The 14,261-nt window shown below is 48.0% G+C and overlaps 1 protein-coding gene across 1 annotated transcript in view; it reads left to right on the top strand.

Annotated features, from left to right (window-relative positions):
• LOC1270792 (LIM/homeobox protein Lhx1) overlaps nucleotides 1-13,974 on the top strand; it is a 36,124-nt gene extending 22,150 nt beyond the window's left edge. The window contains exons 5-6 of the mRNA XM_309513.4: nucleotides 10,568-10,832; nucleotides 10,941-13,974. Coding sequence (XP_309513.4) covers nucleotides 10,568-10,832; nucleotides 10,941-11,311 — 636 coding nt within the window. The 3' untranslated portion in view covers nucleotides 11,312-13,974. The remainder of the gene's footprint in view (nucleotides 1-10,567; nucleotides 10,833-10,940) is intronic.
• Nucleotides 13,975-14,261: the final 287 nt, after the last annotated feature.

Raw genomic sequence — 14,261 nt, 5'->3', positions numbered from 1 at the left:
TTCAAAACCTATAATGTCTCTATAATCGAGCACGGTACCATTTAGGAAAACGAAACAGCACACGGATGCGGTATGCGGGTTCGCCTCGCAGCATGCGGCATGAGGCTTCGAGCGCGCCTACCCACGACGAACTAACGACGCACAAGGTCCAACACAAAGTAACTGGACCCTTTCTGGCTGCCGGTATCCTCGGCACCGAAACGAAAGAGGACAAGAAAAAGGCTGCACCCGGTTCGATGACAAATCACTTGACACATTTGGTTTTTTTTTCGGGCGACAACTAACCGCTACCCCGAAACACACGACACACGACTCCGGTGTGTGCCGCGTGAGCCGAAAAGCATTGTCAGGCGGTTGAAATGTGATCCGCTCTCGGATCACGATCGGGCGTGATCAGCACTGCGGGCCACTGTTTTTTTTTTTTTTAAGAAGAAGAAGGTGCAACAAGTCCCACCGGCACACAGCCACTGTTTGAGGATGGCCGGCTAATCTGTTTCTCTGTGTGCCTTTGGTCGGTAGCCTTTTGGTGGTGGACTTTCCCACTTACCGAGTGACACTTTTGACTAGTGCGGCTGTCATTAGAAGCGGCTAGCACGGGCTTTCCAACCACTGGTGTACTATTACCGGGCTGTTTCACGCCGTAATGAGAAATTTACTGCCCAAACTTATTGCGGTAGGCTACGGGGCTACGCCTCGATCGCTTTCGTTCGATCTGTGCTACTCTCTGTGCCGTTTTTTTGCTTCTTCTCCGTTCGGCAAGCAATTGGACCGGTTTTCATTCAGTTTCTCACGCTGCCACGGAGCAGAGGATGGTAAAAAGCGATGGCTTCGCGTTGTGGTATATTATGATAGCTGATTTTATTTATAGTAGTACAACACACACCGGAGCTGGAGAAACCGTGGGCTGATCCGTGGGCCGATTATGTGTGTAGTATGGTTGGTGCGCTTAGCCGCAAAAGTGCATCACGATTGCACGCGAACCAGGGAACCATTTTGTTCGTTCATTCATTCGCATTTCGCCTGTGTTTTTAGCTGTGGCGTTATTTGGCCAAACTGTGAGCACGCGGAGGGAGAAAGAGACGCCGAGGTGGTGAGGTGGTTTTATTTCATCCATCCCCCTTTTTTCGGTCTTTCGTCTTTCGATTATCTTCTTGCCCCGGTGCGCTTCCTTCCGTCGCTTGCACGGGCTTGTTTCTGTTGCTTCGTCTTCGCTTCCCCACGCTGTGGTAGAATCTTATCGTATATAATTTCACGCTTGAACGTACTTCTATCAAGCTTTTCTTTCTTTTTTACATTTCCCCCTTTTCCCTGCGGTTCGATTTTTCCAACCAAAATCGTGTTCGCCGTTTCGTGCAACCGGCAAGAAGGATATTGAAGGTGGGTTATGCGCCAACCCTTCCCCGCTTGTGCTCAGAGTTCAGCTCTTCGTTTGTGGTGTAAAATCATGCAAGCAACGGGTTGGGGGACAATTTTATCCACCGCTAGCAAGATCGGAGCGACTTCGACCGTCTCAACCGTCTCAGGTGGTTTCCGTGTGCGGGAAAGGAAGGCTTCTCGTGTTGTGTGTATGTGCAGCGTACAGACGACAGACGAGCTCTCACTGAGGGATGGATTTTCTTCCATTTTTGCGATTTTATCTCGCTCGCTCTGTGCCTTTTTTTTGTTGCTTCTTTTGTGTTTGATGTGGCCCTGGTCGTCTCTTGTGCTGCATCATTTTGCTCGGTCCTCGGTGGTTCGTTCCGTGATGCTCTAGGTCCTTGATCGTTCACGCCCTTTTCTTCTTGGGCAGTACCGTCGGCGGCAGCAGCAGCAGCAGCATCAGCAGTAACGGCAGCAGCATCAGCCGATTGTACGGAAGGATATAATTATATAGAAGTTGCACCGTGATGCAATGGAGGCAGCTTCCACGCTTTCCACGCGAGGCGAATCGGCTAGCCGTTACCGTGGCTCATTTTGGGTGCGCCCAGCAGAACGATGGACGATGTTTACATCATAATCGGTGGGCGCGCACACAGTCACACAGCTGGGTGGGCAGCTGAGGAAAGTGGGAAGCTGGAGGACGGTGGGAGAAGATATGCAATTATTCATTCAGTTCGTGAATTTTGAGCGACGACGGGCACGGACGATTCGCGCGGGCTGCTGGTTGGTCCGTGGCTTAATGTATCATTTTGTTGATGGTGTAGACAACAGCGAGACAACTGAAGGGGGTTTTCGAAACAATAATCGATCAATTGTTGTAGCAGTGGTTGTGAAGATGGAAGGATGCGTTTTGAATAGAGGTTTTGTGTTTCAAAATAAACGCAATTCTTTTAACATTACTTTTAGTGTGCTTTTTGAGTCTTTCTTAATATTTTGGATGTTTTTAATTGGATTAGCCTCCTTTTTTCTGCCCTACACTACTTATGAGACTTTGGGCTAATGTTGATTAAAATTGGTAAAAATCTGTAGTCGACTCCGAACCAACACCGATCACTTCGAAACCTACTCCAGTAGGTAGGTCGACGTGGGCCTTTGAAGCAAAGACCTGAAAACGAAATACACGCGTTACGGGAAAGCCAAAAAACACAACAAAATGAAATGCCTAATCACAAGCACATTGCCCCGGACGGCTCCAGTTGATTCCGACCAATTCCGATTCAGGTTGACTCCGATCGACTCCGGACGACTCCGACACCAAAAACTCCGAGCGACTCCAATAGACTCCAGTTGACTCTGGACGCCTCTGGAGGACTTCAGAAGACTCAGAACGACTCTGACCCGGACGATTACGACTTTGGATAACTCCGACTCCGGGCGGATTATTAGTTATTAGGATATTAGTAATCCACTTTACATAGTTTAGTTATAATCAACATTCCACATTTTGTTAGAAATCCTTTAATATTTTCGTGGAAAAACAAGTTGTGCAACATCTTCTACTGGAAAAAATGCTCAATGAATCATTTCGAAGGCCATCTAGATTTGAACTTTCCACCTACTTTGCAGTGTAGCGCTGAATGTAACGCACTCAACTATTTCTTGGAAGAACTTTAACGCTTATGAGTGTTCCTGTGTTTGTGTGTGTGTGTGTGTTTTTTTTTATTAACATCCCAGGACGTGTAGCACAAAGTAACACATCCGCAGCCTTGTTTCTAATGACCAATCCGTTTAGGGGCATTTTTGTGGTTTTTTGTTGCTGTACTGTCGCTGTTCCGCACACCCCCGTCTCAACCGATGCTCGTTTAACACAGATTTGTTGTCATAAATTCTGACGTCAGGAATTTCGCCAAGAAATATGAGCTGTTGTAGCCTTTCAAACCTTTAGTTCGGAACGCAAAAAAACCTTCACCACAGTATGGCATCCCGAACCTGGCATCTCCCGAACAGCGTACAGGGAATATGGGAAATGCTGACCGCTGAGAGAAGGGTGGTTCTCACCGTGCTATCCCTTCTGCCCTGGTCACGACTGGTTGGTTGGTTGGCCGCTGTTCGGAACGGCGAAATCCCGCAGCTATGCCGCGTGTGTGTCCACGGCGCATCGTGTATCGTTTCGCAGCTTCTCGCGTCAGTATCTCATAGTTAACATTTTTGACAGGTGTTACAAACGATCCACGCTCGGTACGGTGTGCGGCAAAACAAAACAAAAAAAAAGTAGGAGAATTCTCCCGCTCACGGTGCCTTATGCTCAACAACAGCCCGCGGGGCTTTGAGAGGGTCTTGCCGTTGCTGCCGCTGCAGGCTTGCCCGACCCTCCGGTATCCTGCTGGGTCAGCGGTGAAGGGCGTGCCCGACACATGTCACTGTTCGACTGGGTTTCGTTCCATTCGATGCTTTTTTTTTTGGTGCTCTTCTGTTCTCCAAAAACCGTATTTCTCAACCGCGAGCTGTGAGTGATCCGGGACTCTCTCGTGTGTTAGTGTGACGGCACGGTTTTTTTGTGTGGTGTTCGTGTCGAGCTTAGTGTCCCTGTCCGGTTAAAAACTGGTCGTTTAGTTCTGTGCACAGATGAGCACGAACGAATTGAACTGTGAAATTGAAAGTGGCTTCACCGTATCATCCGTCAGTCCATCCAGCGGGCTCTCGCTCGCTCTTTAACATGATTTTGATTAGACTAAAACCCCGGGAAAATAGACTCCCCTCCTCGTCCACTCTGTCCTCATTCTCCCCCCGGGGGTCAGGGACATAGCCCGACAAAGGATCAAAGCGAGCAAAGGGCTAGAGCCCGCCGGTCGACGACAACTGACGGACGGATTCCCTTCATCCACGCCGGAAGGGCAGCTACCGCCGAGGACGAGACCCTCGCGAGACCAACGACACATAATTTATCGATCGTTATTATAGCCTGTCAAAATAATGTGAGTTTTACGCTTTCGCGTTGTGCACAGTTTCGGTCGTGTAGTGCCAAGGGCTGAGGGGGCACAAACGGACGGTCGGTGACCTGAGCCGTGCTTTAAATCATCATTAGACATGCAAAAATTTCACTCCCGCTGGACTGCTGCTGCACGCTCACAAATATGTCAAGGATTTGTGGAGCAATAATTCTTTCCACGAGGACTGTTGGAGTTGGAGAGTGGTTCGTTTGGAAGTGCTGACACTGACATAGAACAACAGGCACCCGTGCCTTGTTATAGGTTCTGGTTTGCGGCGTGTTTGCTGGGACAGTGTAAACTGTGCAATAAACTTAGTGAGACATCTCGGGCACCGTTGCAGTGGCAGTGCGACTGTACCACTTGAAAGACCTTCCGAACAAACTACCGCGTAGAGTACGAAAAGCTTTTTATTTTCGGGATTTCTTCACTCGTAAACTGTTGGCTGTAAGCCATCTCGGACCATCGCAGAACAAAACGTGTAATAATTCAAGGCAGCGATGTGGTGATGCAGAGCGAAAGGATCATAAAATCCAACCCTCCGAGGCTTACCCAGCGCCTCCAAGTGGGGACTGGTTTGCGCTGCTGCTGCTGCTGCTGCTGCTCCACGCTGCAGATCGTTCCAGTAAACGAGTGGCCTAAGGGGCTACAAAAACAGCCGTTAGCTCGGGGCAGGCCGTGCGGCAATTGCACTCCACTTTACGGCGATCGCTCCTCGCGCAATCTCGCGCATCATTCGCAGTTAGAAAGCGGCAAAAGGTTAGCGCTCACGGGGTCAAAGTTGCTTCGGTTCGGTTGGGCTTTCGGGGAAGAGATTTGCCTGCAAGGGATTACACGCCGTTGCATCGTTCGATCGTTTATGCTTTCCATTGTGTGTGTGTGTGTGCAAAACGGGGGCGAAATGGTTCAGAATCGATTCGTGGCCGAGTTGCCGGATGATTGCTCTATTTTTTTTATACTCAACTGCGATGGGTCTTTAAGCAGTGTAGCAAACCTTTTGCAGAAGGTAAGCGCCAGTATGAAATGAAAAGAAAACAATCATTTTTTGCCTTTTGCTGGAAGTGATTTATTGGTAGAAGAGAGAAAAAGAAACGTTAGGTTTGCAAATTAATTAGGGCACAACATCTTCTGAGAAAGCTCGGAGGCCAAAAACAAAAGCCCAAACAACAATCAATCATTCAATTCAATTTTGAGGTCTGTTTTTTTAATGTATTGTTTCGTTTGTAGGCAAAGTTTTGATAATTTTGAGGCATAAAAATAATTCAATCTATGGAAGAAACAAACGCAAATTAAATAAGTGTAGCTTTACAACACAAACCATAATCTACATACTATTACACACAGCCTAACTAAAAGTCCATGAAATGCTGTCATTAATTAAAAAGAAAAAAAAAACAACAACCTGGCGCTAAGTGATAGTGAACATAGGCAATTAAGTGTAAATCACACTCACTCACATACTGTCAGTTTCACTCGAGTGATAACACGGTGTAAAGCGCAGAGATAATGTGATAAACGTTCTAATTAGCATTCGATGCGTAAGAGAGTTACGATTGTCTATAATTTATAGCTTTTAGAATGCATTACTGCGAATGTGCACTTGATGATTGTGATTGTGTACGTGTGTCTTGTCAGATAAAGTTTATAGTTATATGCAGCACAGCACCTTAGTTGCATTTTTACATTCAATTAGTGTTGCCTTCAATTCTATATTTATGTCTGCCGACGAAACGGCGAACGTGAGTTTTAAACTGAATTAAACCCCAGCCGACATGGTGTCTTTTTTTCACGCCCTCATCTGAAGCTCCCACGCTTCTATCCGTAAAGGCTGCAGTGTGAAACGGGTTGGGAGGATGGTTGGGAAATTGTTATCACCATTTGCTCATCATTACGGGCTGCGCATCATTTTCCAACCTTGAGAAACCAGCGGGAGTCTCCATCGCGCGAGTTGTGCTGCATTGAGTCGTCCGCAGTGGATTGGACACACTGGAAGAACTGGAAGAATCAGGAGAGGCCGGGAGAGGGAGGGAGAGAGAGCTTTGCTATGACATTTGCCTCCACCAGTGTGTGTGTGTCGTGTGAAGAAAAGACGTGTTTCCCGAACGCAATCACAATCATTCGATTGAAAGGTGTTGAAGTCATGGCATTTGTAGCGTCGAACGATATCCAAGATCCCGCCAAGATACGCCCGGGTGCCCGGGGCATTGGAGAGAACACTGCGCCGACCCCGGGGTGTAGCGCGTCCGAAGCGTAACAGATCGTTCGATAAGAGTCAAGAAGTCAAAAGGCGGCTTACAGCGAGGCTAGAGGGCTAGAAGAAATAAAGCGAGATGGGGAAATGAGGGCAAAAAAGAAGTGTATTTCTGTTTTGCCCCCACGGTTTCTTTTTTTTGCAAGCTCATGTTGGCAGCTAGAAAAAAACAAAGATTCTTGGTCCGGCGATGGCGGAAGATTCACCTTCTGGAGGAGTGGGTAACACTCGGACACGCGGAGCATTCAAATCGAGCTTCAGAGTTCCGGCGGTTGATATGTGGAGCTTGTCCGCATCATCCTCACGAGCAACCGGCGGACACAATTCGGCTCGCTACCTACTGCTGCTAGGCCGCTAGGCCGTAATGGCGTTACTCCGTCCGGGTCGTGGCTCTCGCGCCTGGTGGCGTAACCAATTCTTGCCCTGCTTTTTTTGCCTGTTTTCTGATGGGCGCAACCTACCGGTGATCTCCCGGGGCGTACCGAAACCTCCGCGTACACGAAAAGTCATCCAACCGGGGGGGTTGAGTGTGGTTGTGGTTTAGCATGCAGTGCCGTTTGGGCCATTCTCGGCGCACACACACAGCGACTTCAAGGTTTTATGATGTCCGGCAGCCACGGTGCGGAGTTGATGTTTCCTCTCGGAGGTGACGGATTGCTGTAGGGCCCGGTTGCCGATAGACAGCCGATGAACGATGACGGGGTGATTTGTGTGTATGTTTCGCTTCAAGACGGTGTTTTGGAGGAGTTGCGGAAGATGGAGGATGATCGGAGAGCATGAAGGAACGGTTCAAACACAGCATGTGTTGCATGTTTTGGCCACCAGTTGTGGCCACCAGTTGTTGTTCGCGGTGCGGTTGTGAGGTAGCTGTGGCTTCGCTGTGCGATCGCTTCCACGTTTTTCTGGAGAGCTTTTGGCTTGGTTATATTGGGTGTTTGAAATTTACCACGAGATGATGACCCCAAAGTGTCGTTTGATGATCTTCGTTCGCGGTAGAATTCTTCTGTGACTAATGCAACGCTGAGATGCTTTGGCAGAAACCGGAAGAAAAGATATTGGGTATTCGGAATTGCTCACGTCTAGGGGCTATAAATCTTCCGGTAGATTGGGTTAAATTGTAGCCGTTTTTTGAGCAAACCGTTTCCAACTCATTTTGGGACCTGTTCTCATGTGACGGGCCAGGTGAATCGTTTCCCCGAACACGATCGATAGACCAGCGCTGCGCTGGCTAGAACGTTATGAATGGAATGAGCCTAATTTTTATCGCAAAACGGGGTGATTAGTGGTTGAAAATCGGTTATTTTCTTCCTGGAGTCAAAGCCACAGAAATAACGAAAGCAAAAAAAAATGACGATCGTAAAACACAGAAATAAAATACATTCTTCCAGACATAAAATTATGTTTGATCGCGCGGACGTATACCGTCCGAGAGCATCTTAAGCTTTTTGATGACCGAAACTGACCGGTGCGCCGACCGTGGAGTCATAAATAATAAACAACCCAAAACGAACACACACATACACACATAGTCACATAAACACGCGTCCCAAAAGCCGTTCTGATGTTCCGTCTTCTCCGTCCGGCGGGACAAATCATCCAGAATGTTGTGTTAAAAGGCCGAAGACTCTTTCACCACAGCCTCGATCATCGAGGCGAAAGCGCAAAATCACGTCCGTGTGTGTCAGTGCCGGTGGTGAATGCTGTGTCGTGTTGTGCCGAACAAAACGTCCAATTTCCCCCCGGGGGGTGCTTATGTTTTCGATGATGTTAATAATAATCGACAACAGCAGCATCGGCAGTCCCCTAGCAGCAGCAGCAGCAGCAGCAGTGGCGGCAACATTTAGCGGCATTAGCGGCAACGGGAAGCTCTCGACACAGCAGTTCGGCAGGGTGTGGCGAGCAAGCGGCAAAAGCCGCCGCTCGGAGGCAAAAAAAAGACCGGGCCGCGGCAAATAAAACGCGCCCGTTAAAGGTGGCCCCCGCTTGCCGCTTGCACGCCGGTGCCGTAAACCATTGGAAAGTCATCATTTCATTGATTTTATTCACGCGACTCGTGGACATTCGCGCTGGCCGCACCGGGGTTCCGTCAGAAGATCATCATCATCATCATCATCATCGTTCGCCGCCGCATCAGTTCCCTCATTATGACACGCGGGTGACAATGCGGCGGCTGGACGGCTTCTTCGGCACAACGGGAGTGCACACCGAGGAGGGGTCGGTCGGCACGGGGACCGTTTTCCCGATTTTTATTGACTCTTTGAGATTTTTTATTGATCGGTCAGCCGGTGGACATTTAGTGCGCCGGTAAGGTTTGTGTGTCTCTCCCATATGTGCTTGCATGCCGTAAAGGCGGCATCGTTCTCACAAGTCTCACCATCCCATTCTGTTGCGGCCACAAATGTCTCCCGGTCCCCAGTCTGCTTCTGCCTGCCCGGAGCCGGAAAAAGGAGTCGTTAAAAATTAGTTCCAGTCGCGGGGTACTCGAACCGCACCGGGGCTCGGTCGACGCGCGGCAGCGTCAGCGGCATTGTTGTCACCGGTTTTTTGTTATGCTAATTTTATTCTCTGCTTGACAAGAGCCGGCACTAATCCCTTGCCGGGGCTTGGGCCGGGGGAGAACGTACGATCGCGTTCGGTGCTTGCAATTCCGACCGCCCGCCAAAACGGGCTCGACCGATTCGGGCGACAGTAGATTACGAGTCATGATGTGATAATGTCCATATCGATCGGGTGAGAAGGTCGTTTGGGCCAAAACATGTATGAAAATATCTGAACATGAGAGGAAACAATGACAAAGAAGAAGGTTGCGTGCGAGAGAACATAAGCATGAATTGTACAAGCAGAATGAGCATGTGTGTGTCATAATGATTGTAGTTAATATTTGTCACATATTTTTGTGTGAATTACGAAACCCGGGGAGGATACGAGTAGTGTTCGAACAGCAGGGCTTCAATTGGACAGTGTGGCGTGGAATGATAATTTGATAAGATGATCGCACGAGAGCTTTTATTGGCGGTAACAGCTCAATGATAATGAGCGGAGCCGATAGTGTCGTGGCATTTGTTCGGGGCCGTCACAGCGTAGGTCGCACGTTCGAATCTTAGTTAAATCTGTTGTCAACGTTATAGCTATCATCCAAGTGGTTATTATTTGCAATTCAAAAGCATTGTTCAAAACAAGATATATTTATGAAATTTAGGACAGTGCTGTTGCAAATGCTGGAGAAAATTACTCCAATTTTGAAAAATACAGAGTAAAATTTAAATATGCTTCTAAAAATGATATATTATTTTAAATTACTACGAGCACTCACACCAATGTAGTAGTTATTTTTTCATTTTTGTACATTAAATTGTCTTCTTCTTCTACTTACATTTTCTTCTTAATCTCAAAAAGACAATGTTTGAAAGAGACTTAAGATGTACTAATCTAGAATATTGCCTACATGAACAAGCTATTACATAGAACTCATCAGTGGTAGTATTTTTGTCGGCAACAGTTTAGCAAGGGTTCATTATGGCAGTACGAGCTGTGACTTGTAGAGGTAGGGAATATAGAACGAACATAGAATGGGTGGAAGAGAAAAACTCAGGAATATAAAGGAACTATGAAAGCAAATATTCTCTTTTCAAAGAGACCAGAGACTCAGACGTAACTCAGAGATATCAGAGACTGACAAACATAACCTTAGAGCGATATTAAACATGCCGACACTTGCCATTGATCGCGGTAAGCTCCTTAACGTAAATTAATCGTTAAGCGGCCATTTAAGCCCTTAAGCACTATCGCACTTTACAGTCAGCAATGATACTGGCTTTCGGTATTGAGATGTTTATCGGCAACCTGTCATTTAGTGTCGCTACGCAACAAAGTGTGATCCTAATGCGATTATTATACTCTTCGATTTCCCGAGCACCGATCGAACAGCTCAGAATTAATCGGAACTCGCTTCTCGCTTTCCCTCCCGCAGGTTTGGTTTCAGAACAAACGCTCCAAGGAGCGGCGGCTGAAGCAGCTGACCAGCATGGGCCGCGGTCCGTTCTTCGGCGGCGCCCGGAAGATGCGCGGCTTCCCGATGAACCTGTCGCCCGGCGGGCTGGACGAGCCCGGCTTCCCGTACTTTGCCGCGGACGGCAAGTTCGACTTCGGGTACGGTGGGCCCCCGTTCCATCCGCACGACGCGCCATTCTTCGGTGGACACCCGGGCGCAGGCCCGATGCCGTTCGGCGGTCCCGGTAAGTGTGCAAAAAACCTCCCCCTTTTTCCTTTCCACACACCCCCTCCCCCACGTTTCGGTTGCAAATAACAGTGCGGTGTTAATGACAGGCTTTTCACCGATGCAGGAGGACCCATGGATCACCCGATCCCAATGGTAGGCGACTTCGGCATGGCCGGTCCGGACGGTGGCCCCGGTGGAATGCTCGGCGGACCGGGTGGTCCCGGCGGGCCGGGCGGTGGTCCTGGCGGATTTATGGGTGGACCGGGCGGACCGGGCGGACCCCAGCAAGGACACGGACCGGACGGGATGATGGGCGGAGGTGTTGGTGGTGGTGGCGGTGGTGGTGGTGGTGGAGGTGGCGGCGGTGGCGGTGGTCCACATGCACCCTCCCGGCCCGGCGGCGGCGGCGGTGGCGGCGGCAGTCCAGTGGAGTTCCTGACGTCCGGCAACTTCTCCGAGTCGCAGAACATGCAGAGCGAGGGCCTGGTGTGGTAAGTGCGGTTGGGGAATAGGAGCGCTCACCAGCAGCATTCCCGTTCCTCCCAGGCACAGCAGGTCCTGCTAGCGGCAGCATCTTATCACGGTTGTTATCTTGCGGATCGGGAGCAGGAAGAGTTTTAATTTATTTTGTAGCGACCCAAACGGAGACCCAAGGGCAGAGTGTCGTCGTGCGAGACGTGACGAGGGACTGTAGGGGAAAGTAAAGTTCAGCAGGGGGTTTCTTCCGCTTCTTCCTTTCGCGTTGCAATGTGTGGTTTGTATTTTGCACTCCCAGACACGCCGAAAGTGTGTGCCGTGACCTTTTGGCGCACGTTTGTTTACGCCAAACGGCACGCACTGTCTTGGGACTTGGGCGAATGGTCGCCAGAGCTCGTTGACAAAACCCGGTTAGGCGTGCATAATGAGAGGCTCCGAGAGGCGTGCATTTCACTTGTTGCGTTTGGTTGTGCATTTGGACAACCATTGGCCAGGCGCCACAGTTTCAATTTCGGTGACTCACATACACACGGTGTAATGTTTAATTTCGTTCGCTGACGCATGTATGGCGCCAGCAGTGAGCTGGGTTCGCTTCGAGCTATTTGCTTATTACAAAATGTCAAACCGACCCGAAGCGCTCGTAAATCAAATTGGTCCAAAGTCCGGGTCTGGTGGAGGGCAAATTACTAGAAGATGACGTAATCACCACCACGTCGTTGCAATGCAATGGGAAGATGAGGGAATGAATGCCACAGGGACACGAGCAGAGGGCAATCGTGGTGTGTGGGCAATGCAATGCAGGCAATGTCTGGAAGCAATTTTGACAATAGTAAAACACAGGGGGGAGGAGGGAAGGATCCACCATCCACCATCCCCGCTTCAGGAACTATCAACCGATCAGTATTAAAAGCGCAAGGCAGCAGCAATCACAATAATCAACACAGACACACAGAATTCCAGCATTATATGACGGCACACACAGCAACACAATCGGCAGGCTCTAGAGCCAATCAGGGTCAGGCTGTTCCCCTCAACCCGATCATATCCTGGTGGCAGTTTACAAGGGACTCGTACACGGCTCGTAAGATATTTATCTGTTTGTAAGAACTGTTCCAACCGGCAAACAGCGGGGATCGAGAAGCAATTGTTGTTTTGTAGTGTTAAATAGTTTTGTTTTCGTGAGTAAGGTACGGTAAATTAAATTATTTGCTGGACGGTGCTGTGGATGGTCAGCATTTTTCGTTTTTGTTTTATAATTACAACGTTCCAACCCCCTCTACCCAAACCATTTTGGCATTTTGGCGCTTTGGTTTTGGAGGAGGCACAGAGGCCACACATTTATGCTTTCCCCAAGCCTTTCATCATTAGGCGCCCGTGTGTATGTATATTACCTAATTCCTAGTTAATCGATTATGAATTATGAAGAATTATGTTTAGAAGAGGGGCGGGGTGGCTGGTAGTGCACGCACCCCCCCAGTGGGTTCGGATTAGCATGAATGTTAGCTGCACAGAAGTTTAGTAGAATGGGTTCAGCAAAAATGGCAAAAGTAGATGGGAGATTAATGTAAAAAAAAAACAATGAACAAGATATAGTTCGAGCGGTGGCTGTAAGCTTTGCTTCTCGAGGCTTCGTCCTTACATTCGAGCCGAGGATTCCGGCGATCTGGCGAAGGTGAATGTTATAAGTTTTAGGCATAACCCACCAATCCGAGTGCGAGTGGTAAAACTGTCGCGAAAAATCAGGTGCAACCCCCGTCGGTATCGGTGTTCGTTGTACGGACCGAACCGGAGAAGTGAGTGAGTGTGTACATAGCGTGAGCGAGGGCAAGAAGAAGCGCTGGCATGTAAATAGAAACTCGAGCCCCCAAGAAAACAGGAAAGCTTCAAGAAACCCGATAAATGAAGCTCAAATTGAATGGGAATTGCAGTAAAACAGCAAAACAGAAACACGGTTAAAATAGTAAAAAAAAAAACAAAGAAGCATACTGCCGGAGCGGTAAAACACCAACAAAAACCCTCCGAGGGTCTTCTCGAATTGTGCTTAGTGAGTTGTAAAATTAACAATTTTAGCGAACAAGTAAAGTGGTTTGCGAGAGAGTGAAAGTAAGTAAACAAATATGGGCATCTTGAAAATAAACACACACACAGACACAAAAACAAACGCATAAAACGCGTAAATAACATAAAAAACAAAGAAACAAAATCATATTCCCGCCGCAGGCTGGTCGTGGTTAGGTGGCGGTAGTGTTGTAGAGAGTCTAAATAAGAGAGAAAAAACAGAAGTAAGACAAGTTGTTTTTGAATGGTAAAAAGTAAAAAAGATTAAAAAGAAAATGAATGAACATAAGATGAACAAAAAAAAATACACATCAACAACAGGAAAGTAAGAAATCGCATCAGGAGATGAGATGAAAAAGGAAAGCGTCAACAACAACAACAACCCAATTGTGTTATTATTTGTTTAAGGACAAGCAGAGTAAAGTTAGGAAGAAATCAAACAAAACACACACACACACAGCGCAGTACAGTAGAAAAGTAAAGCAAGAATGAAAAAAAAAACAAATGAAAAGAAAGAAAAGATGACAAAAAATCATAAAAAACACGAAAACAATTATGTAAAGATGGGCGTCATGATGTGGAGTGGTGAAGCGAGAAGTAATAAATGAAAATAATAACGACAACTAATAGCATCCAGCCGTCTCAGCGGGAAAGAAACGATTCGCTAACTTCACTTTCACTTGCCGATCCCTCCGACCCCGCATCACAGCACTTGGAAGGATTTGTTTGCACTTGGAGGTGTTAAACAATGAAGTGCACCCCCCTCCGAAAAACTCGATTATTCTGTGATTTTTGCTTCCACTGCTGGCATTGTTGGTGGCTGAGAAATCTGGCAAGTTGTGGGTAGAAGGAAGTTTGCCGCCTAATTCTAGGTTAATTAATTTCTAAGCCCTCTGCAAAGTGGACAAGT

Source organism: Anopheles gambiae, chromosome 3, assembly GCF_943734735.2.
Source record: "Anopheles gambiae chromosome 3, idAnoGambNW_F1_1, whole genome shotgun sequence".
NCBI lineage: Eukaryota > Metazoa > Arthropoda > Insecta > Diptera > Culicidae > Anopheles > Anopheles gambiae.
The sequence above is the reverse complement of the archived record's forward strand: the minus strand, read 5'-3'. Positions and strand labels throughout refer to the sequence as shown.